We start from the raw sequence: 21947 nt of genomic DNA on the forward strand, positions 1-21947 counted from the left end.
TTGCTTACCTCATGGCCTCTCCATGAGGTTATCCATGGACAGGATTCAGACCCAGAGACATAGCTTGCTTCTACTATGATACTTAAATATCTTTGTGCTTCTCAAATGTTTTGGAAAGGTTTTGGTCGCGTTTTAGGTTGCAGTGTGTCCATTTATAATCAGGCAAACAGTGGGGCGTTATGACTCAGGTCATTTGCAAGCTCTCAAAAGGTGGAGGTGTTCTGACCACTCAAAAGAAAAAAGAATAAGCCAAGTGTGAAATGCTTATTTATGGACCTTTGGACTCACTTTTTTTGTAGCAGTATAGCTTTTTATTTTAGAGATAACTATTTTATCTTCCTATATAATGAAGTGCTGAAGATACTGTCTCTCCAGTTCAATAGTCATAACATAGTACAAAGGAGCAATTGCAGAGAAACTTGAGGTCAAGGTGGTAAAGGTTCAGTACTACATCTGCAAATATGATAGTTGTGCATTAAATTATAGTCCACAGAAAAAGATAAGGTCAGTAACAGGTTTGTGAAGTGTGACTCTTGATTCTCTAGAGGTATTATGAGCACTACTTACAGTTTTAGAAGGTGTAACATTCTAGGTCATGTGTGGTTACATTAAATATGCCTTTTTCCAATTTTTAAGGATATTATCCACCACCTCCAACAGTACCAGCTGGTGTGGCTCCTTGTGTTCCTCGCTTTGTGAGGTCCAATAACGTTCCAGAGTCCTCCCTCCCACCTGCTTCCGTGCCATATGCCGATCATTACAGTACATTTCCCCCTCGAGATCGACTGAATTCTCCTTACCAACCTCCTCCTCCGCAGCCGTATGGACCAGTTCCTCCTGTCCCTTCTGGAATGTATGCTCCAGTTTATGACAGCAGGCGCATCTGGCGCCCACAGATGTACCCACGAGATGATATTATTAGGAGCAATTCTTTACCTCCCATGGATGTGATGCACTCATCTGTCTATCAGCCATCATTACGTGAGAGATACAACTCTCTGGATGGGTATTACTCTGTAGCTTGTCAACCTCCAAATGAACAGAGGACTGTGCCTTTACCAAGGGTAAGTGACAGCCAGAAAGGGAAGGATGTAGTCTTGGTTCTGAAGGTTGTTAATACAGAGTTGGTAAATAATAAGCATAGACTTTTTTTTCTGCTTATTTGGAGGTAAAGTCATCAAGACATGTGACCTGGACTAAGTTCTTGTTTTGATTTTAACCTTAATAAAATAGTTTGTAAAATAGACCGCCCTAATCTGCATTAGAACCAGAGCTCCTCTGCCTCTTCAATTCCCATGTATATTGCTTGAATTAATTGCATATATTTTGAGTTGCCATACATGGATTAAGTTCTCTTCCAAGGCCTTGTGAAATTCTTCTAGTGATATGAACGGAAGGTTAGAGGCTCAAGGGAATTTGGGGTTCCAAGTAGGACCGTGCAAGTATTTGCATTCTGATTAGAGAGAGTATGATAGGATATGCAATCTTATATTTGTTATTGCCAGGAGCCTTGTGGTCATTTGAAGACTGGTTATGAGGAGCAATTAAGACGGAAGCCAGAGCAATGGGCACAGTACCACACACAGAAAACTCCTCTGGTGTCATCTACTCTTCCTATGGCAACACCATCTCCAACACCACCTTCTCCTCTCTTCAGTGTAGATTTCAGCACAGAGGTGGGAAAGCTGAAGAATGATTTTATTTCCTTTACTCTTTCTGTAAAATGCCATTTAGTATTTCTGGTAAAGGTTTTCTACCCAATATCTCTTGTTCATAAAATTAACTTAATCCTATATCAAAGGAAAGTAATCTATAAATATGAACATGTTCACTTTGATATTAAGGTGATGCTAAACAACACTGTGGGGAGAAAAGGTCAAGAAGTGAAATAATTAAGTTTATCCTCACTAGATGTAATTTTATTGACCTGGCTCTGTGAACCTCCAGGATTTTTGTGTAGGGAGGCAGAAAAGGTCCTGAGTTTGTGTGAGCACTGCTCAGTAGCAATGAGAATGTTGCTCTCTTATCAATGCTGTTTTCAGCATAAATCCAAATTAAAGTCCCATACCAGCTTTATGAAGAATATGGCAAAAGGCATGGGGAGAACATTGTGTACTTGCATGATAAGTTCTGTAAACAAGAATGGAAACTCAGTAAATGTGAACAGTATGCCTTTGAGGAAGGAAAAGTCTTGTGATATTTATTTTCTATATGTGCAAATTAAATGTATCTAAGAAAGTAGTTCGATATCCACTGTGCAAAGCCTTCTTTGCTGTGGTTTGACAGTTCCATTGGTGATATTTCAGTTGTTAAGACTCTGATTATTCAAAAAAGGCATTCTAAGGTAGGTGTACCTGAAGTCCTTTACAGGTGCATTCGAAGTTGATCAGAATTTAATCCTTTCCATCCATTTTGGAGGGTTCCAAGCCATACTTATATCTGCCACTGGCTTATAGATTAAGGGAAAGTGCTTATCTTACACTCAATTTAATTACTGTAGGTACCTGCCTGCAAGACAGCTGCCACTAACTTAGTAACACTAATTTTAGTCTCTCATCATGGCAGTCCAGGCAGTTGCTTGCTGTGACAAAGCTTGCCCTTGACAGAATGGTTTATGTTGTCCCTAGGTCAAGCCTTGAATAAGGCTAGAATCTCTTGAATTACTTCTGAGATAATGTAATAAAATAGCAGTAAATGTATTTTCTTATTTCAAGACTGAATTCCCTGGTTTTATTATTCACTGCTTATTTATTCCCTTTTCTGTAGTTCTCAGAGAGTGTCAGTGATTTGAGTGGAACTAAATTTGAGGAAGACCACCTCTCTCACTATTCACCATGGTCTTGTGGCACTATTGGCTCTTGTATAAATGCTATCGACTCGGAGCCCAAGGATGTGATTGCCAATTCAAATGCTGTGCTAATGGTAGGGTTTTTCTGTATGTTATCTCATTAGTGTAATGATACTTAAATGCTGAAGTGTCTTCTGTTTGGTTAAACAAGCCTTTTTTTTTAAAGTTAATATCTTCTGTTCTCCGTATCCTAAAGTAGTTATGGCCATTGGAAGTTGTTTGGAATATCTTTTCCCAGTTTTGTTAATAAACAATATATTTAACTTCAGTGACAGAATGCAGTGCCATGAATAAAATTCTCAGCTGTCTGAAACAGCTATTTTAATAACAGATCTCTGTAAATCAAACTTGCAGCCAAAATATTTTGAGTAAATGGTCTGTAAACTGATGAGAACTTAGTAATTCTAAAATGTGTTCTCTGATTATTAGAGTGGCATAAAAATGTTTGACTGCTTAATTTGTTATGTCTCTCTCTAGAGTTCTTTGCATATGTTGTGTACACAAGTGCTTTAACAATTCTTTAGGCATCTAAAATAGAGTATGTTGCAGTGGCAGGCTTGACTGGTTAATACAGGTCATTGTGGCTAGGCCAGAGCAGGTGTTTCCACTGCAGACATACATTTCCTGTTTGGCTTAAGTGCAGTAGTACATGCTGTATGAACCAATCACTGGCCTTTTCAGGATTCTGAGATCTGTTATGCTGCCATTGTTTCAGAAAATTGTAATTTGAAGTTAATCCTAAAAGCAAAACACACTCTCAGAGAAAAGTTGCAATATTGTGGAGCCAGGATAGCAAGCATGAACTTAATCTTGGCTGTTCTGTAGCCACAGAGAATCTGTCTGAACTGGTTTCCTAGACTACAACTCTAGCTTGTTGGAAGACACATTCTTCTCTAATAAACAGTTTACTAGCAGCAAATCTGAGAAAATAAAATGTACCTTTTTTTATCATCCAGTTTCTTTGAGAGTTATAAAAAGCTAACTGAAAGACTGGAGAGAACAAAAACCATAGTACGAATCATGGAATGCAGCTTACCTCTGGAGTGGTAGGAGCTCATGCTTTTTGGAGACTTTTTGCTATATAATGTAGCAGGTTACCTTTATGTTCTATGGAACCACTGTATCCAAATCCCCATCCCTGGAGGTGTTTAAAAACACAGAAATGCGGTCCTCAGTGAACATGGTTTAGCACCAGACTTGGTGGAGTTAGATAACAGTTGGATTTGATCTGAAAAGTCTTTTCCAAGCAAAACAATTCTGTGACTGTATGAAATTTCATACCAAGCCTTCTTTGCTGCCTGTTTGAAGGCAAGGGTACTGAAGGACTTGCAAAGCATACTGAATTTTTTTCTGCCTGGAAGCACAAGCATGGCAAAGCAAAATGATTTCTTGTAGTGCTGGCAATAGCTTTCTAGTGGTCAGTTTGGCATTAGAGGGCAATAGTTAGATCATTGAGGTCTATCTCGGCTTTCTGGTTGGATGTACTTTCAGCGCTTTATTCAGCAATAAAGAGAAAGTTGCTGGCCAACTAAAGAATCTTAATGACCTCAAATGAGTCAATCTGTCTTGTCTCCTAAATATATAGGATTTGGACAGCGGGGATGTTAAAAGGAGAGTGCATCTATTTGAAACTCAGAGAAGGGTAAAGGAGGAAGATCCTATAATCCCTTTTAGTGACGGACCGATCATCTCCAAATGGGGTGCGATCTCCAGGTCATCCCGCACGGGTTATCACACAACAGATCCTATTCAGGCCACTGCTTCCCAAGGAAGTGCTACTAAGCCCATCAGTGTATCAGGTACAAGTATGGGCTTCATATGACACTACAGCATCCATCCTGAGCATTTCATCCTGTTCATGCTTACTGTGAAGACGCAGAGAGTTAAATTCCCTGTGTATCTCACTGCCAGAGCAGAGAAGATAATGAATGGTTTCTTAATTTGTTACAGATTACGTCCCTTATGTCAATGCTGTTGATTCAAGATGGAGTGCCTATGGCTCAGATTCTACTTCATCAGCACGTTATGCAGAACGGTATGGACCATTTTTTTCTGTTCTGTTGAAAGCATTTTCTGTAATTTGCTGTTCTTCAAAGTCCCAAATGTCAGAGAAAAATCTGGAATTTAATAAACGTTCCTGATTTGAAGGAGAAGATTTTTTTTTTCCTATCCAGTATAAAGCCTTGGAAAAACTGGGTTAAAACTTGTGTAGTTTTTAATACTTAATGCAGCTAATAATACTTACTTACTAGCAATGTATCCCTTGAGACCTAATCAAAGAATTGGAGTCAGGTGCTGCCAAGCTGTCATGTCAAAATTTGCAATCCTGAGTAGTTTCTCTCAGGTTTTCTTGTCACATCTTACCCGTATGTAAAATAAAGGTGTTTGCTTCATACAATACTTTCAGGCATTGGGAGCCCCAGTAAAGATGAAGAGCACCATATCTCAGTCATGTAGTTTCTGTCCAAAGATGTAATGTTGACAGACTGATGAAGGTTTTGGTGCTTTTGATTTAGAGAACGTGTTTTTAATTCCTAGTTTTGCCTTCTTTCTCTTAAAGGGACAGGTTCATAGTTACAGATCTATCTGGTCATAGAAAGCATTCCAGCACCGGAGATCTTTTGAGCATTGAATTACAGCAGGTAAGATCAGATATCACATTAGGTGGGTTTAAGTGTTTTTTTTTTTAAACAGAAGTTATTAAATACAGTGATTTAAAATTAATTTTCATAGTCTAGCCTTTTAAAAAAATGGAATAACTGACAAAATGATCAATAAGAATTAAGTAGACACTAGTCCTGCATCACTTACTATGATGCATGAGGACTGTTAATATGAGCCATCCTATTGACATCAGTAAGGCTGTCAGCAATAGAGAGCAAAATAAATGCTGTGTGTATTAGAGGAATACAGAGTTACCCATCTAGCAAGAGAATGCTTTTTTAAAGCTTTTTGCTATTGGACAATTCATGATTCAAGTGTAGCTGTTGGTAACTGATTTGTTTCTTTCCACAGGCCAAAAGTAACTCATTATTACTTCAGAGAGAGGCAAATGCACTTGCCATGCAACAGAAATGGAATTCTTTAGATGAAGGCAGTCGTCTTACCTTAAATCTTTTAAGCAAGGAAATTGATTTGAGGAATGGTGAGGTAAAGAAAGGGGCAACTGGGGTGAAACAAGTCTTGAGGTGTTTTATATAGGCATAAGTGCATGCTCTTAGTTTTGGCATTCCCAAATGTTTATATCATGTTCTGTGCAAGTTAAGTCACTGTTGTTGCACTCAGTTATTTCCCTGAGATCAAGCTGGTGCACCTGCTATGCTGCTGCTCTGGTCATCCATATACAAAATGGGAAGAATGTGATGATCCATTTTCATGCAATCATTACTTTTCATTCTACTTGTACATGTTAAAAATCTAAACGTTCTGCCCATGAACTCTACAGAAATGTCTAGTTCAGTATTCATTTTATCTCTGTTTCAATACTTCAGTGTGATTAGATTTAGCTTTGTATCTTCTGTTGTCTATGCCCAGAGTTCTATTTGTGTCTTAACTAGCTCTTTTGTAGAAATGCTGTGTCCTAGAAATGCATCTTCTGTTTAATACTTCAGTGTTGTGTGAAGCAGGTAAAAAGCCAACTTGATCTTTACAGAACATATTAATTCTTTTTTTTAGACTGATTATACTGAAGACTGTGCAGACACAAAGCCAGATCGAGACATTGAGTTGGAGCTGTCAGCCCTTGATACAGATGAGCCTGATGGTCAAGGTGAACAAATAGAAGTGAGTACAAAAATCTGTGTCTAAAGAGATTAGTGGGTCCTCTCATTATCTGTTTTAAAACTTCTAAAAATTCTCAGTAGATTCTGTTGATAAAAAGGCCTTTTGTTTTTAGCCTTTCTAGTGAGGTCAAACATTTCCCTTATTTTGACACTAGGGGTCTCATACTTCTCCTTTGGATACCTGGCAGTTAATATAACTGAAGTTAAAACCAGCTCACTGTGTTCTTTGTCATAGCTTTCAGATTTGCTTTTCATCTTTTGCTAGCATTAGTAATAATGGGGAGTCCATCTCTTTCCCCTTCCCCTCCAGTGCTGAAACTAGTTAAGAATGTTTTACATTGATGTTTACACTTAAATATAATTTAATTTAAACCTTGTGCTCAACTGATTCTAACAGTAATTTAAATCACTGTAAACCAATGTTCTTTTGCTGCTACTTCTCTGTAATACTGTATCTGCTTCAGTTTCTTCTATGCTGTTTCCTTCTTTGCTGTGCAGTCATAAAATATTCTGATGTTCATTCCAAGCATTATGATCAATTGTCCTTATTTTAAAGCTTCATACACTTAAAGGATGTGTATTACAGTTCTTATCTGGAACGTATTCCATACTACATTTCAATGCTGGCTTACAGTAGTGGCCACAGCTTTTGTTTCCTCTGCCTGTGTGGTAGTGATGCAGTGCTGTAGTATGTGAATCACCATGACATGAAAAGAAAGATCTTTATCTTTGGCCTTTCCTCTACCCCTAAGCATTGAAAGAGCTCTCAGTGTGGTCGTCTCTGTACTCCACACGAAAAGCCATTTTTAGCAACTGCTGAACTGCTGTTTACATTGCTGTTATCATTCGCTGCCATCTTTGAATAATTGTTTTCCTGTCATAAAATGTGGTAGACATTCCAACAGTATGAAGTAAAAATGAAGAGTCTTTATGATAAGACTTCGATTTCCATCAGCTTTATGTAGTGGAATGTAATAGGAAAACTGAAAATTGGAAGCAATGATATTGATGGGCATTTCTCCTTTTCTCCTGCAGGAGATTCTGGATATACAGCTAGGTATTAGTTCTCAAGATGATCAGCTGCTCAATGGAACAACTGTAGAGAATGGCCATCCACTAAAGCAGCACCAGAAAGAATCTATGGAACAGAAGAGACAAAGTTTAGGTGAAGACCTTGTGATTCTGTGAGTGTTAGACAAAACAGCAGTGTCTGCCAGTATTAGACAAACAGCAGCATCAGAATAGTTGAAGCATGGTTGTTTTAAGGATGAACTATGTACCTGCTCAGACGTGGATTAGACCTCTGCATTGTGTATACAAGGTGAAGTGAGAAGAACCTGTTCAGAAATAGAATTAAGTCACAAATCTGAAAGCCACAGGATGGTACCATTGTTTGTATGCATTGTTGTAACCATATATACTGAAACATGTCACAGCTGTTAAATACCTTTCACACTCAGTGAGCAAAAAATGCAGAAGTATTTTTGTAGTTAATGGAAATGAAGAAAAAACTTCAGTAGGTTAAATGTCATACTGTTTGCACAAATCTCCACAGAGAGGTAGTTTTTAAAGTACACTATTTTAGGTTTCTATGTTCTGTAGTCTAATCTGTAACGCAGCCTTTGAGATGAGGCAGACTACACTTAACATCCTGAGCGTACTGTTCCGTAGTAGGTTGTTTAGCCTGTTGCTAAAAACGAGTTTATGTCAGTATTTATTTAATGCACACAATTCAGTTCCGGATACTTGTGCATGTACTTGTTTAATATTTGTGTAACTTATTTTTCTCCTCAGGGAGGAGCAGAAAACAATCCTGCCCGTAACTTCTTGCTTCAGTCAGCCGATCACAACATCTGTTAGCAATGCAAGCTGCCTGCCCATCAGCACATCAGTCAGTGTTGGCAGCCTCATTTTGAAAACAGCTCACATTATGTCTGAGGATAAAAATGACTTTTTAAAGCCTGTTGCAAATGGCAGGATGGTTAACAGCTGAAAGGCATTCATCTTTCCAGCTTGTGACCACACCATGGAAGCATTTACACTAGCTTTTTATATATATAATATATATTATATAATGTATATTTTTTTTAAAAAAAATAATATTGGGGTCATGCATTTCCTGTGGACTCTTTGATACTTCAAGCCCCTCTCGCATTAGCATTCTGAAGAAGAAAAAAAAAACTTACTTGACTAGAGTAAGGCGTTCACTTTCCACAAATGAATGGAATTTGGACATTGTTTTACTTAAGCTTAAAGCAGCTTTTTATGAGTTTGTAGCAATCCGGTGCGGTATCTGAGCCATTCTGGTTTAAAATGGCTTCTGTAGAAAACTAACAACTCAGTTATTTAAACTAGCAGGATCCTACGATGATACATCTAGTGAAAGGAAGACTAACTTATTTGTCTCTCTTTTGTTTCACGAGAGAAGAACTTGTCTCGTTGCAGCTGCTTTTTCTTTAGTTGTGGAACTTTGCATGGAGTATTGTTTCCCGTTTGAAGACTGAGAGGTGGAGATTTGGACTTGAGACTTATACAGGGTTAACACACCATTAGCTTTGCACTGCTATGTTTTTTGCAGGTCTGTGGTGCAGTGCTTTGCTGCAGCTTTTTGTTTCCATTTCCCCTCCCCCAATTTCTCCTTTAGAACTGTAGATACACATACACAGGCTACTTGTCCAAGTAAAGTTACCAGAAGTAAACCAAGTGCCTAAGTCCTCCAGCTAATGTACTAGGTATTGATTTCCCCAAGTTATTAGGTGAAACTATTTTCAACCATTCAGAGAGGTTGTGCACTAATGTAACATCAATTTTGGGTTTTCTTCTCTTTCTTTTCTCTTTTGTTTGTTTTTTTTATCTATTAATAGCTCATAACTTGGAGGTTATCGAATCCAGATGACTTGGCAAAAAGTATCAGGTGCTCTTGGCTTTCCTTTGAAAACCCTGTATGTAGTGTTTGCACTGACTAACAAGATGGTATTGCTGTTTCTTGTACTGTTTTGTTTTTAATTTAAACTAAATATTGGGAATTTAAGGTGGTTGTAATACCTTTGTTAAATGTTGTTAAGCATAATTTTGTATTCAGGTTTAATTTTTGCTTGTTCAGTGGCAACTTATTTTCAGAGACCTTGAAAATACAATGAGATAGCATTATCTGACCTTCAGAGTACTGAAAAGTGTATGAATTTATGCCCTGTTAAGATGTGACTGAGTATCGTGTTGGACATCTCAACTGAAAATTGGTTTTCATCAAATACACATGAACTAGAGCCCTGGGCATATTTTTATTTGAGAAGCTGAAAAATCCACTTTTGGTTTTGTTTTTTTTGGAAAAGAAAGCATCTCCCTCCTGATGATTACTGTCTTCTTGTTTGTCCTCTTCCTTTTCTTTGTGACAAGTTGTACATGAATTTAATTTTTTTCCTTTATTTTTTTATTTTTTCTGTTACGTTTTTATTAACTTCTGTGAAGTTGTTTACTCTGAAAATTGTACTGGAATATTTTAAGCCAAGCTGATCTTTCACCAGGTGTACTGCATGTAAGGGCTTTTCCTGCTAGCAAAATGCTTAAAGAGGATCATGTTACTGGTCGTCTGAGTTGTTATTTTACAAAATCACAGCTATGTGGTCGGGTAAGATTTTGATAACTGTTTTGTGCACGCTTCTGGGGGGTGGGGGTTGGCATTTCCCTGAGGGTTACTGATCAGACTAAATATTGGTGTTTGATATCTCTCCGAATGAACCTGTCCATGAAGTAATTATGTTGTAAATATACCTGAAAATCCAAGGGTTAGTTTTGATATTCTGGTGTCAGTATGGAAGATCTTACACATCTATTTAATATTCGAATGTATGTAGAAAAGCAGTGAAGTAGTCTTCTCCTAGTTTCCTTTGGCTGTCGCTGTACCTTCCTATAGCCATGCTTTGTTTCACTTGCAACTTGAAGTGAATGGATCCAAGAACCAGACCACCTTTGTCACCTTAACTTATTTCCTATCGATGTTACCTTTAACTTAGAATGTTAGACATAAATATGATTGTTGTATATTTTATACCAAGACCATTCTGTAAATACGGATTTCTATTACTTTTGAAATGCTTCTGAGATACTATTATTTGCTGTACAATGTAATTCCAAAACAGATATGCAAACAAGTATGTCTCTTTCATGGATATTTGAACAGTGAGATCTTCCATGTTGAAGGTGATGTAATTTTTTTAAAAGATTTTTAAATTTTAAATTGCTATTTTGTTACAAAAATAGAGAAAATATAAAGGTTTGAGAAGTCCTTATTTGCCCTCAGGGAAAGAGCCCTCTGTGCACCAGAACTCCACAGAACATCTTCAGCATGATCTGAGGGTGAATATATACTACATAAATTGATTGTGTATTTACCTTAACTTTTTAATTTTAAAATTGTGATTCTAAAAACTTGGTTGTGCTCTGCTGGAGGGGGGGTTGGGATAAGCTGCTTACACACATTTGCCTGTTTGTCCAGTGAAATGACATAAGCCTAATGTACTCCTGCCAACCATATTGGCATATTTAAAACAAAAAATTATCTAGATATACTCTTGTCTGCAGCTGGAGGTCCCATGGTATAGCAGTTCTCTAGGATGACCATACACTGCATTTGGAAAGTTGGCTCTTAACTGAGGCTAGGTTCCATGAGTTGGAATTTCAATACATACAGTGACAGGCAAAAGGATTGTTTGGAGGTTTCAACAACACGCCAGCTTTGTCTTACAGTTTTAACACTGACTGTGTAGGGTTTTTTTGCTGTGAAACTGTGCCCTCCAGTGCCCTGACAAGAAGCTACAGGTGGGAACCTAGTTCTGACTTTCTTCTTTGGTGAAGATTCAGCCCTTGATCCTATATGAGCAAGTATGTATTCATTTGTGTAGTTGTAAATCAGGTGCCTTTGGGCTGTGGAAGGGCTCGCTTTCTGACACTGAGATATAGTGACTTACCTTTGTGTGTTAATAGCAGTGATTCCCCTGTAGGTGTTGGCCTAACTTAGCTGAGCTGTCAGAAAAAAAAAGGCCCATAGCAGATTGGGGAAAGAGATTGGCTCTTTTGCTTTGCTTGGACAAGCATTTTGGATTGTTTTGGTTTGATTTTGTTGTTTTTTGGTTTGTTGTCATTTGGGTTTCTTTTCTTCCCCCATTTTGGGGTACAGCAGGGATTTCACATGCAAGAGATACAGGAATTATTAGTATCTAAGTTAATTGTGTTGCCTCACTACCTGGATTCATTCCTTGATTTGCCTCATTTCCCACATAGGTCTTAATAGAGACTAATGCTTGTGCTGGGAGAGTGTTTGTGTGAGAAAGTAATTACCTGTACATTCTTAACATATACTTCTAGCAGAGTGATTGCCCTGCTACTGATATTTTGTTCCTGTAAACAGGTGACAAGAAATGAATCTTAGTGTTTATGCAGATTTTGCATTGTAGAATGTATACTAGACCCTTCAAAGGAAAGGTTAGACTCTTTGCAAAGCAAACTGCCGTTGGTTCTTGGTAGTCTAGTACAGGGACACTAAAGTTTGACATTTGATTTAGGAAAACAAAGAAGTTGTATGCAGCTGATTATGTTAAATAAGCTCTTAACTGCTCTTTGTAGAAGTCTGATTTGGAAGGTTTTAGTGCTTTGATAACACAATTGGAAGTTTAATTTATCCTGTACTCGAGAGCTGAATGCTGTTCTTGTATAATAGTGTACTAGGCTGGATGAGGTACAAAATAATGCACAGTGGTCAGAAACAGCTGAGGAAAGAATGCTTAAAATAACTTGATCTCAACTCAGAATAGTTCCAAACATGTTTTCATTTGCTTTTTTAAAGCACAAGTTGTCAAGTTGTACCTGTTGCTGTACATAAACACTGTATGCCAGCAGCTCCTTGATCATATTTGTGAACAGACTCTTCATTATTATTAGACTGTTATTAAAGGAAGATGTTGAATTTGAGAGTGTAACAATGAGAAATTATCAGATTACCTATAGTATGTAAAAGTCCATTCTTTATGTTGTAGTTTAATCCCTTTGTTAGGACGTTCCCTCTCGTTGAGGGACCCCTTCTGCAAGCAGAACACAGTAAATGTGCTTTTTGAAATGACCCAATTTTCCACTATGAACAACCACCTGACTTTGGCAGTGGTCATCACTGTGCTTCTCTTTGCTGGCAAGGGAGCACGACAGCGCGGGGGAGAGAACACCCCAAACTGTCAGTGATGAGATGAAACAAATCTGAAAAGTCAAAATGACCAATACCTGAACAGAATACCACACCCCATTATTTAAGAAGGATGCTTGTGGAAGCTTTTAATCACTCGAGATTTTGCTGTAAAAGCTGAAATAAAACAGAGCCTGGCTGCATTTATTACTGCCAAAAGCCAAGGTCATTTGCACATAGCCCATGGATTTACCCAGAGTAGCTCTCAGTTAACCCAGGCATGGAATGCATGCGTTTTCTTAGCTGGGCAAACAAGTACATTATACGGTAGTTGTGATACAACACATGTGGCTTTTATTTGTACTGCACATACCCACTGTACAGCCACTCCGAAGTATTGTGGTTAGCTTGCAGCATCTGCTGTCTGCATTTATACTGTTTACTGCGTATTCTTTTCCCTGGAAGTTTTAAAGGAAAAAAAAAAAATACTTTTTTTTTTTTTTCTTGTTGCATTGATTACATTTTATAAATTTGCTTAGCTGGAAAGTTTGGGAAAAGAGGCCTGTTTGTCAATTGTACAACCGATTGTGAAGCTCTAGTGTGAATATTTTTACGTCTGTATTAGACATTTTCTTTGCAAATCTATTGTTCGATTGAAATGTAAATGAAATAAAAGATGGTGTACACCCATCATGTATAAAGCAGGCACCATCGCTACGATGGATTTAATGCTCATTTTTATGGCGCATTCTCAGCTTCTATTTAAAACTATAATTTAAAAAAAAGTTAAAAAAAATAATAAAAATCTGTAAAATTAAATGGGGATATATGGGGGAGTAAATTCTATTCCGTTTATTTGGGTTTTGAGTTCCCGATGGTCACGTTTCCCGTGGTGGTAGCGGTAGGGGGGGCCCCCAGCGGGCGGTGCCGTGTGTGTTCGCTGTCGCACTGACGTGCAGAGGTTGTAGCTTTGGCTGGTCTCGGGGTAGAGCAGCTGGTTTTCGGTGTTTGAGAGACTCGATGGACGAAGTTTGCAGTATTGACATGTATTTGCATGCACGAATAAAAATTATTTGTCCACCTTAACCCGCCTCTCTGCCTTCAACCGGGGCTGGGAAGGGGGGAACGCGGGGCGGGGCGAACGCGGCTGCCTCTGCCTGCCTCCCGAGCGCTGTCGCCCCAGCGCTTCCTTTCCTCCTGCGCCCTCCTCCGCTGCCTCCCTTCCTCTGCTCCCTCCGCCCCGGCCCCGCCGCGCCGCCTCTTTCCCGCCGTGCCCCGCGCTGGCTGGGGCGTCCCCGGAAGGCGGCGGAGCACAGGTGAGTGGGTGTCGGCCGGACCAGGACCGGAGTGGTGAGGGCACTGGGGAGGGTGGGGGCCGCTTGGTCCACCAGGTGGGGACTGGAGGGCGGCAGGCGCAGCTTGAGGCGGGGTCCTGAAGCTCCTGCGGGGAGAGGCTGGGCGGTGCGGACCGGGGGACCGGGAAGGGAGGCGGGAGGAGAGGGGCGGGCTCGGCCGAGCCGAGGAGCGGCTGGGAACGGGCGTTCAGTGCCCTCGCCCTTTCCTGTTGCATTGTTTTGCTTTGTGCTTTTGCACCACCCGGTGCCCCGGTGAGGAGCCGCGTTCGGCATCCGCCGCTTTGCGATGAGGCCGTGCCCAGGCATGGCTGCGGCTGAGCCTGATCCCGCGGCAGCTCGGGCTGCTCGGCCATGTCCTCTGCAGCGCTCCGAGCAGTAATCTCCGTAATCCTGGGACATCTGGCCATCCCCTCCCTAATCTTCTTCATCAGGTTTTAACTCTTGCAGAACCTGGCAGCGGCTGGCAGAGAAACTGTTCTGCTATCAGTGTTCTAGATTGCTGCAGAAGTGTCTTTGAGATCGTCTTTGAAAATTTGAATGAACGTAGTCTGCAATTTCTTCTCCCAGGTTTTAATAGAAGCTTGTCTCTGAAAGACTGGAAAGAAATAAAGGTCAGAACGTTTAAATTTCATTAATTATGTTGGTTGATTTTGATCTCGGATAAATCATTGTTGAAATAAAGTAAATAATACCGGAAATTTAAATAACTGGGAAATAAATCTCATAGAGCTGAGTGAGCCTGATAAGATTCCTCAGGCAGGCAGGGTTAGAAAAATCACTTCTTTCTGAATGAGAATATGCATAAAGTGTTTCTGTGCTAGTGAGCCTAAAAGTAGTTTTGTTCATAAAGTTTTTATTTATTTAATTTGAATTGTGGCAAAATTCAACTTGCTGCACTGTAGTGTATTTGATAGCAGACTGTAAACTGTTCTTAGGTGGCTAATAAAAGCTGCTTTGAGGAAGCAAAGGACTACCGTTGTATCATCATGAGCGGTATCTCGCACTGTGAAATCAAATACAAGATTCATTCTTTCTTTTCTTAATGTATTTTTCTGGAACAGAATGACTACTTTGGATGATAAAGTGCTTGGTGAGAAGCTCCAGTATTACTACAGCAGTAGTGAGGGTGAGGATGAAGACAGTGAGAAAGAAGATAAAGAAGGGGAAAGCACCATTCCTGAAAGCGTTGGGGAAGTAGAGCTTAGCAGCGATGGCAGTGCAGTTAACACAGGTATCATCATTTCAGACTAACTGTTTTGGAAGTAGTGTTTGTTAAGAGATTCATATGTTTTTCTAAAACTTTTCAAAACTGAAGTCCTGATTTTCTACATCTTGAGTCAGGGATGGATCATTTCCTGGCTATAGTCTGTGTTTTTAATAGCTGGTGCTGTTTCACTATTTGATTTCTCTGAGAGACTTAGCATCCCATCTAAAGCAGTTAGGCTTTGCATACAAAGCTGATAGGTACGGTTTAGTCAATAACACACAAATTTCTTTCCTGTGAGCCACACAGCTGTTAACTACTAACCAGTAGTTGCTGAATGAATACGTGAGGAACAGAAAGTGGCAGGCCTTTGCACTATACTGTTACACTGGGCTTTCCCAAAATAGTGTTCTCTGCTGCCGGTGTCAGACCCAATAAAAGCCTGTGTGGATCATTGGTGTGATCCAGAGGATGGTTCTTAGGAAAGACTGTCCCTCTGTGCTTTATGGTTTCTCTGAGAATGCTGAAAAATCCTTCACCTGAAGAAAAAATGGAAAAATACTAGTACTAAACTGGCATACATAGAGAGGACCTGAAAAAAGTAAAGCTTCAGTAGCAAGGTGACAGCAAATTGCAGTCTGTAAGAGCTAACACTGCTGCAGATCACAGAATGTGCTTCTGTACAGAGCGTTGGCAAACTTGATTATACCTTCCCGTGGTTATTTTTGTTCTTATAAAAGCCATGCTCTCAATAGAGTAATTCTTGAGGGCGGCTCTATTTCAAGAGCACAGATCTTTGGAATAATCTTTGGGACAGTTATGAGGGCAGCCCAGTTAGATCAGATTTAGTCTTCATAATAAAAAAACATAGATGTTCGAGGGTGAGATGTTCGAGTGGCAGATTACTTGTTTCATTTCTACATTTTGCACAGTATGCAGAAAGTTTATGACAGCAGCTGTTTTACTGCTGAATTATGGTTTACTGCCTGAGTTTTTAATCATGGATGTCATTTTATTACCCTTTTACAAGAAATACCTGCATATTTAATTTCAGGTCCCAAGGGAGTCATTAATGACTGGCGGAGATTTAAGCAACTGGAAACCGAACAGCGGCAGGAGCAGCGCAGAGAAATGGAACGGCTCATTAAGAAGTTATCTATGACGTGCAGATCTCACTTGGACGAAGAGGCTGAGAAGCATAAACAGAAAGAGCTTCAGGAAAAAATCAATGGAAAGGTAGCGTGGCACAAAAGAATTAAAATACCACTTAAATATTGAACTCTATTGAGTTCACTCGTTTGTGTACATGAAGCAGATAGGTAGCTGTGTTCTGTTGGTAGATCTGTGTTGTTTCTCCCCAGTTAATGGGGACACAGCAGCAGTGTAAGAGGTGCATTGTAGCAGTGTTTGCCAAGTATTGTCAAGTTTAATTATTTTGCATTTTAGTGGTATTCTAGCAATTCAAGCAATTGGTATTCAAAGCAATATAACAGCTATACAAAAGCAGTCTAAATCCTTTCCCTGGATTTCCCTTGTCTGTTTATCAAATAAGTCATCCTCAAGGGACTGATACGAAGACTTGTACAGCAATCCTGTGAATACTGCCTCCTTTTGCTCCCTTGTCTAAACCAAGCATTGGGAGTCCTTTTTGATTTTTAATTTAGCAGGTGGATGATGGGAATTTGGTTTTTATGTTTAGCTCCAAAGACAGAAGTTGTTGGAAGTAGTGAATGGTTTTAGTCAAACAGGCTGTGTAAGTAGCTCCTACAGCTACTCTAGTCAGAAGAGTTACTGATCAGCAGACAATGTTTCTTGTTTTCAGATGATGAAAGTTGGCCACACTGTCCTATACATTGAGTGATGTAAATATGTTTAACAAAGTAAATGAAGTTCATTTTAGTTTTACAGACAAGATAATGCATTTGGTTGCCACAAAATATTAACTGAAAAATTAAATCAAAAAGTTACTGAAGAAGACGCTAGATTTAGTTGAGGAATGGTATCCAAATCCATGCTTATGATACAGTGAAGGCACATAGCCATCTGAATTAAAGTAGGAGCATGGAGCAGCCACTCCTGTTACTAGTGCAGGTTGTGGGAACTAGAATACCCAGAGCTGAGATCGCTAGTTTCTAATTAGATCAAAATGGAGCAGAATACAGAGGGTGCTTGAGCCTTTACGGCTGGCACTGTGCTGTTATTAAAGATGAGTGACCCACATTAATCCTCTTGATTTCAGTTCTCATTATATAAGCGACCCATTTAGTGATGCAGATCTTTTTTTTTCCTGTATCTTTGTGTTTTAGATGACATTACAAGAATACAACATGATTCACAACGATGAAGACGATGAGGAGTTTTTGCAGCGCTACAGGAAGCAGCGGATGGAGGAGATGAGACAGCAGTTGTACAGCGGGCAGCAGTTCAAACAGGTCTTTGAGATTACCAGTGGAGAAGCATTTCTGGACACCGTTGATAAAGAGCATAAGAGCACACTGATCATGATCCACATTTATGAAGATGATATTCCTGGCACTGAGTCCTTGAATGGCTGCATGATCTGTCTGGCTGCTGAGTACCCAACAGTTAAGTTTTGCAGAGTCAAGAGTTCTCTCATCGGTGCCAGCGCTCGCTTCACTAACAACGCCCTGCCAGCCCTGCTGATCTATAAGGCAGGGGAGCTCATCGGCAACTTTGTGCGAATCACTGACCAGCTTGGAGAAGATTTTTTTGCAGTAGACCTGGAGGCTTTTCTGCAGGAGTGTGGTTTGCTTCCAGAAAAAGACCTAGTGCTCCTGACTTCCATACATAATCCGTCTGCATGTTACAGTGAGGACAGTGACCTGGAAATAGACTGAACCACTTCTACCGGCAACCAGTAGGTGTAGTTGTACTGTGGGATGTTGTTGTGCTAGGCATTGTTCTCTTTCTTCCATTCTTCCAGCAGTTTTCATTGCCCAGTAACACTGATCTTAAAGTTCTCATTGTTCCCAAAAACCCAGAGTGACCTCCCACTTCTGGACAGCTCTGGCTGAGCCTGTTTGCCTCTTTAGGAATATTATTGCTACCAAATGCAGCAGCTGCATGTGGCACTTCCTGCCAGCACCTTTGTCCTTACTGTTTGTTGGTGATTATGTTTTTGTTAAGGTGTGTTTATTTATTATCACAGAATGGTGTGGGTTTGGAAGGGACTTCTGGAGATCGAGTCACCTGCCAGAGCAGGTTCAGCTAGAGCAGGTTGCACAGGATGGTGTTCAGGCAGGTTTTGAGTGACTCTGGAGATGGAGACTCCACCGCTTCTCTGCACAGCCTGTTTCAGGGCTCTGCCACCTTCAAAGTAAAGAAGTTTGTCCTCTTGTTTAGGTGGAACTTCCTGTGCTCAAGTTTGTGCCTGCTACCTCTTACCTTGTCATACTGCACTACTGAAAACCAGTGGCCCCATCCTCCCGACACCCACCCTTTAAGTATTTATAAGCATTGATAAGATTCCCCCTTAGTCTTTTCTCCAGGCTAAAAAGCCCCAAATCCCTCAGCCTTTCATTTGTACTCTGCTTCCTTCCTAAACCTGATTAAAATACAGGGAAGTAATTTTCAAGGTTTCTGTTCCATTAATGTTCACCCTGCCTCCAGCAAAGCTGGTGCTACATATCTATGAGATAACCTGGCCTATGACATTAGAAGCCATTAACAGTTTATTGCAAATGCAAGCACAGAACCCTCAGATGATGCAGGGTGAGGAAAAAGCCTTACTGGGCAGACTGGTGTGGCTGAGTTGCTTAAGCCATGTACCTGGTGCAAATGAGCACAGTGAATGCGCGTGCTCTGTACTGGGTTATTATTGGAGCGTGCTCTCCGTGCTTAATTTGATACTACAACACGTTTGCTTTCTCACACATTGCTTACTTTGCCTGTTATTTTTTAATTTTGAGGAAAGTAGACTATCATTAGCTAAATATATGACCCAGTGTAATGCCATGTTTTATGATTAAATATAATTGCAAGTTTTATGTGAGGCACTTCGGAACACCAGGAAGAAATGCAAATGTCTCTGCGTAAGCAGTGAGTTCTTGCTAAGAATGGATCTTGGATAGAAAAAGAAGAATTTGTAATTGTATCTGTTTGAACTGTGTTTTAAAAAGTAGTATGAGCAGAAAAATAAAGAATTTGTAATTAAAAATTACTGAATTGGCACAAATTGTAGCTGGTTTAAGGAAACTGGCAGAAATCCAGATTTCACAATGTGGGAAGAGATTATTTCTTTTCAGCTCAGAATTGCATTGAGGAAAAAAAAAAAAGCCCATGAAAGTTCCATGGAATTAAACCATTGAGCATGGATATCAGCACATTTAAAAATAAATCAAAGTAGCTGCAATTTATATTCAGGATGAGATTCACTGAAGTCTGTCGTGCAGACAGGGTGCACATTAGCATCATAATAAAACCTGCTTTGGAGAGAGGGCTGGGGAGAGCTGCTTGCTGGAGCTGCTTTGAAGTTTTATTTTTATGTAGTGCTGCTATTTTTTTTTTTTTTGCCCCTGTGGCAGAACTGTAACAGGATCAAATCCTCTCCTGCTGCTTGATGTCAGATGGCCTGCAGCAAGGTGACTCCAGTGCTCAGGTCTATGATAGAGGGTTTACAGTGCCAGTAGCAAAAAGGAGAAGAAAAATGGTCTGAATCCAATTAATCATTGATCTGGAAGAATATAATAACCACAAGGGAGAAGAGGTGTAGAGAGATGTGCTATAACTGTGTCCTTTTTTTGTCCCATTTTCTATCTGCTACTTCTCAAGCACAGGACAAACATGCAAGCGTGGCCTAAGTGGAGTTGGCTTTTCCTGCAGGTAGTGGCTCTCTGGTCAGTGGGTTTTGTGCATCCCCTTGGTTGCAGACTGGTCTGGTTTGTACCATACACCCTTCAGATTGAGAAGGTACATGTACCAAGTCTAAGCCATCTCTGATTTTAATCTTCAAAAGTACTATAAATAGGTGTTGAAAAAACACTTGCAGGTAGATCATGTTGCCTCTAGGAAACGTTTTGTTCTGGAAAAAGCAGCCTGCTGCAGAGAGGGCAGCCAGAAACAGTGGGGTTTACAGCAGAGTGTCATTCTGCAGTGGGAGAGAAGAGTGTAAAATCACTTGGGTTTGTTCACATTTAATGATGTTCCAATGCAAACAGCAGGATTTGGGCACAGAATGCAAATGCCCAAGGAAACACAGATGGCTGCTTGGCAAGAGCAGAACTGGAGTCACGGGATGACTGAACACAGGCATTTAATCACAGTGCCAACCTGAGTGCCAGGAAATAGGTGAGAAGATTTAGAAAAGTTTATAGTGTTTCAGTTTTTGTTTTGGCTTCTTATTTTCTTTTTGTTCCTAAAACATTCAAAGTACAGCTTGGTTGACAATGCAAATGATGTTCCTGTGCGATCACTGGTGTGATTCATGCTGCAGAGGGGCCTGCTGGGGTGGGCTTGGGGCAGTCTGGCTGACAGGGGATTGCTTTTCCACTCAGTCTTAGGCCCCTACTCATTTTTGCCACCATGGCATTTAGATAAATTTTCATTATGGATCTTGATCAGGCATGGGTCTAAAGATCTGCAGGCTGCCCAGAGAGTGAGACCTCAGAACAGCTACAGCCTGGCTTCAATCTGCCCTTCCCTCTAACTGTAGGGACTGCTTTGTATGGAAAAGCATTGCAGACAACTGATCTTGCACGGTCTGCTCTTGTCAGCAATAACCTCCTGCTCAGTAAATGGTTGTCTTAAGAGGTCACACAACCACAGAGAGATGTTTTCTTTATTGCTGTTCACACTGCATGAACGTGGACAGCATCATCTCCCATCCATATTAATCCCCATGCTGGGGAGCTGCAGCTGGACATCTCAAAGGCATGTGTTTGAAAAATCAGAGGTGGTCCTATGGGTTGTGTTTACCAAGAGCTCAAAGAGAGGGTACATCTGGCAGCACTGGACTGTCCCCAGAGATTGCAGTGGTGGGGGATGCTGGGAACCCTTGCTTTGGTTGGATGATGTTGGTGGATACACCAGACTAAACACCATGTTTAGATGCAAACTGCTGTCTTCCACATTGGGTGTAGCTGTGCTTTGTGATGGGCAAGCTGGCAAGGATGTGAGTATTTTCTACAAACTGCTGTGGCTGAAAGGCTAGGAAAGAAGATAGGAGAGGGGAGCTTCACGTGTGTCCCCAGAAGGAGGTTTCAGTAGCATGTTGGATGCTGTGCCTAGGGTTGGTACATGTCAGTCCTGCAAAGAAACGTCCCCAAAGCTTGTCTTGCTGCCAGAAGGGTGAGCACAGGAGGAAGATGCTTTGTGGTCCTAACCTGTGCCGTGTGGGAACTGGTGGCACAACTGGAAGATACCAAGTTTGCAAGTGTTGGCTCCGCTGAGCCAGTTCCTGGTGAACCCTTCCTCCTTGGTGGCAGCATCTAGGCAGCTCTCTGTGTGCCCGACAGATTCTCATACACTTATCAGCTGGTACCAAACCAGCACTGACAGCCTTTGATAGCTACAAACAAAAGCAGGATGTTTGTGGTCTAACTGAAACGAGCTGAGCTTGTGCTTTTAT

The 21947-nt window shown here is 40.4% G+C and overlaps 2 protein-coding genes across 7 annotated transcripts in view; both read left to right on the forward strand.

The window, feature by feature from the left end:
* The window catches only part of RC3H2 (ring finger and CCCH-type domains 2), a 30331-nt gene extending 16443 nt beyond the window's left edge, over positions 1 to 13888 (forward strand). The window contains exons 12-21 of one of the 3 annotated variants that reach the window (XR_010989504.1): positions 637 to 1064; positions 1506 to 1676; positions 2767 to 2922; positions 4434 to 4647; positions 4799 to 4883; positions 5409 to 5490; positions 5864 to 5998; positions 6524 to 6631; positions 7666 to 7951; positions 8425 to 8512. Coding sequence is in view for 2 of the 3 variants with exons in the window: in XM_068155798.1 (XP_068011899.1) it covers positions 637 to 1064; positions 1506 to 1676; positions 2767 to 2922; positions 4434 to 4647; positions 4799 to 4883; positions 5409 to 5490; positions 5864 to 5998; positions 6524 to 6631; positions 7666 to 7814; positions 8425 to 8623 (1727 nt within the window). In the remaining variant the exon portion in view is untranslated. Of the gene's footprint in view, positions 1 to 636; positions 1065 to 1505; positions 1677 to 2766; positions 2923 to 4433; positions 4648 to 4798; positions 4884 to 5408; positions 5491 to 5863; positions 5999 to 6523; positions 6632 to 7665; positions 7952 to 8424 lie in introns of all 3 variants that reach the window. The other 2 variants (XM_068155798.1, XM_068155799.1) reach the window with 2 other exon arrangements.
* Positions 13889 to 14058: 170 nt separating this feature from the next.
* PDCL (phosducin like) lies at positions 14059 to 20760 on the forward strand. 4 transcript variants are annotated; one of them, XM_068155805.1, is made up of 5 exons: positions 14059 to 14118; positions 14589 to 14768; positions 15219 to 15388; positions 16416 to 16597; positions 17668 to 20760. In XM_068155805.1, exons 3-5 carry the CDS (start codon positions 15220 to 15222, stop codon positions 18217 to 18219), a joined length of 903 nt encoding a protein of 300 aa, XP_068011906.1. In that variant the 5' UTR covers positions 14059 to 14118; positions 14589 to 14768; position 15219; the 3' UTR covers positions 18220 to 20760. The 4 variants fall into 4 exon arrangements, with proteins under 4 accessions (XP_068011906.1, XP_068011909.1, XP_068011908.1 ...); XM_068155808.1 differs by having other exon boundaries at positions 14066 to 14118; positions 14725 to 14768; XM_068155807.1 differs by lacking the exon at positions 14059 to 14118 and adding an exon at positions 14123 to 14152 and having other exon boundaries at positions 14725 to 14768.
* The last annotated feature ends 1187 nt before the right edge of the window (positions 20761 to 21947 follow it).

The sequence above is a fragment of the Melanerpes formicivorus genome, unplaced genomic scaffold (assembly GCF_026170545.1).
Source record: "Melanerpes formicivorus ecotype bairdi unplaced genomic scaffold, bMelFor1.0.p_v2 SCAF_33, whole genome shotgun sequence".
Taxonomy (NCBI): Eukaryota; Metazoa; Chordata; class Aves; order Piciformes; family Picidae; genus Melanerpes; species Melanerpes formicivorus.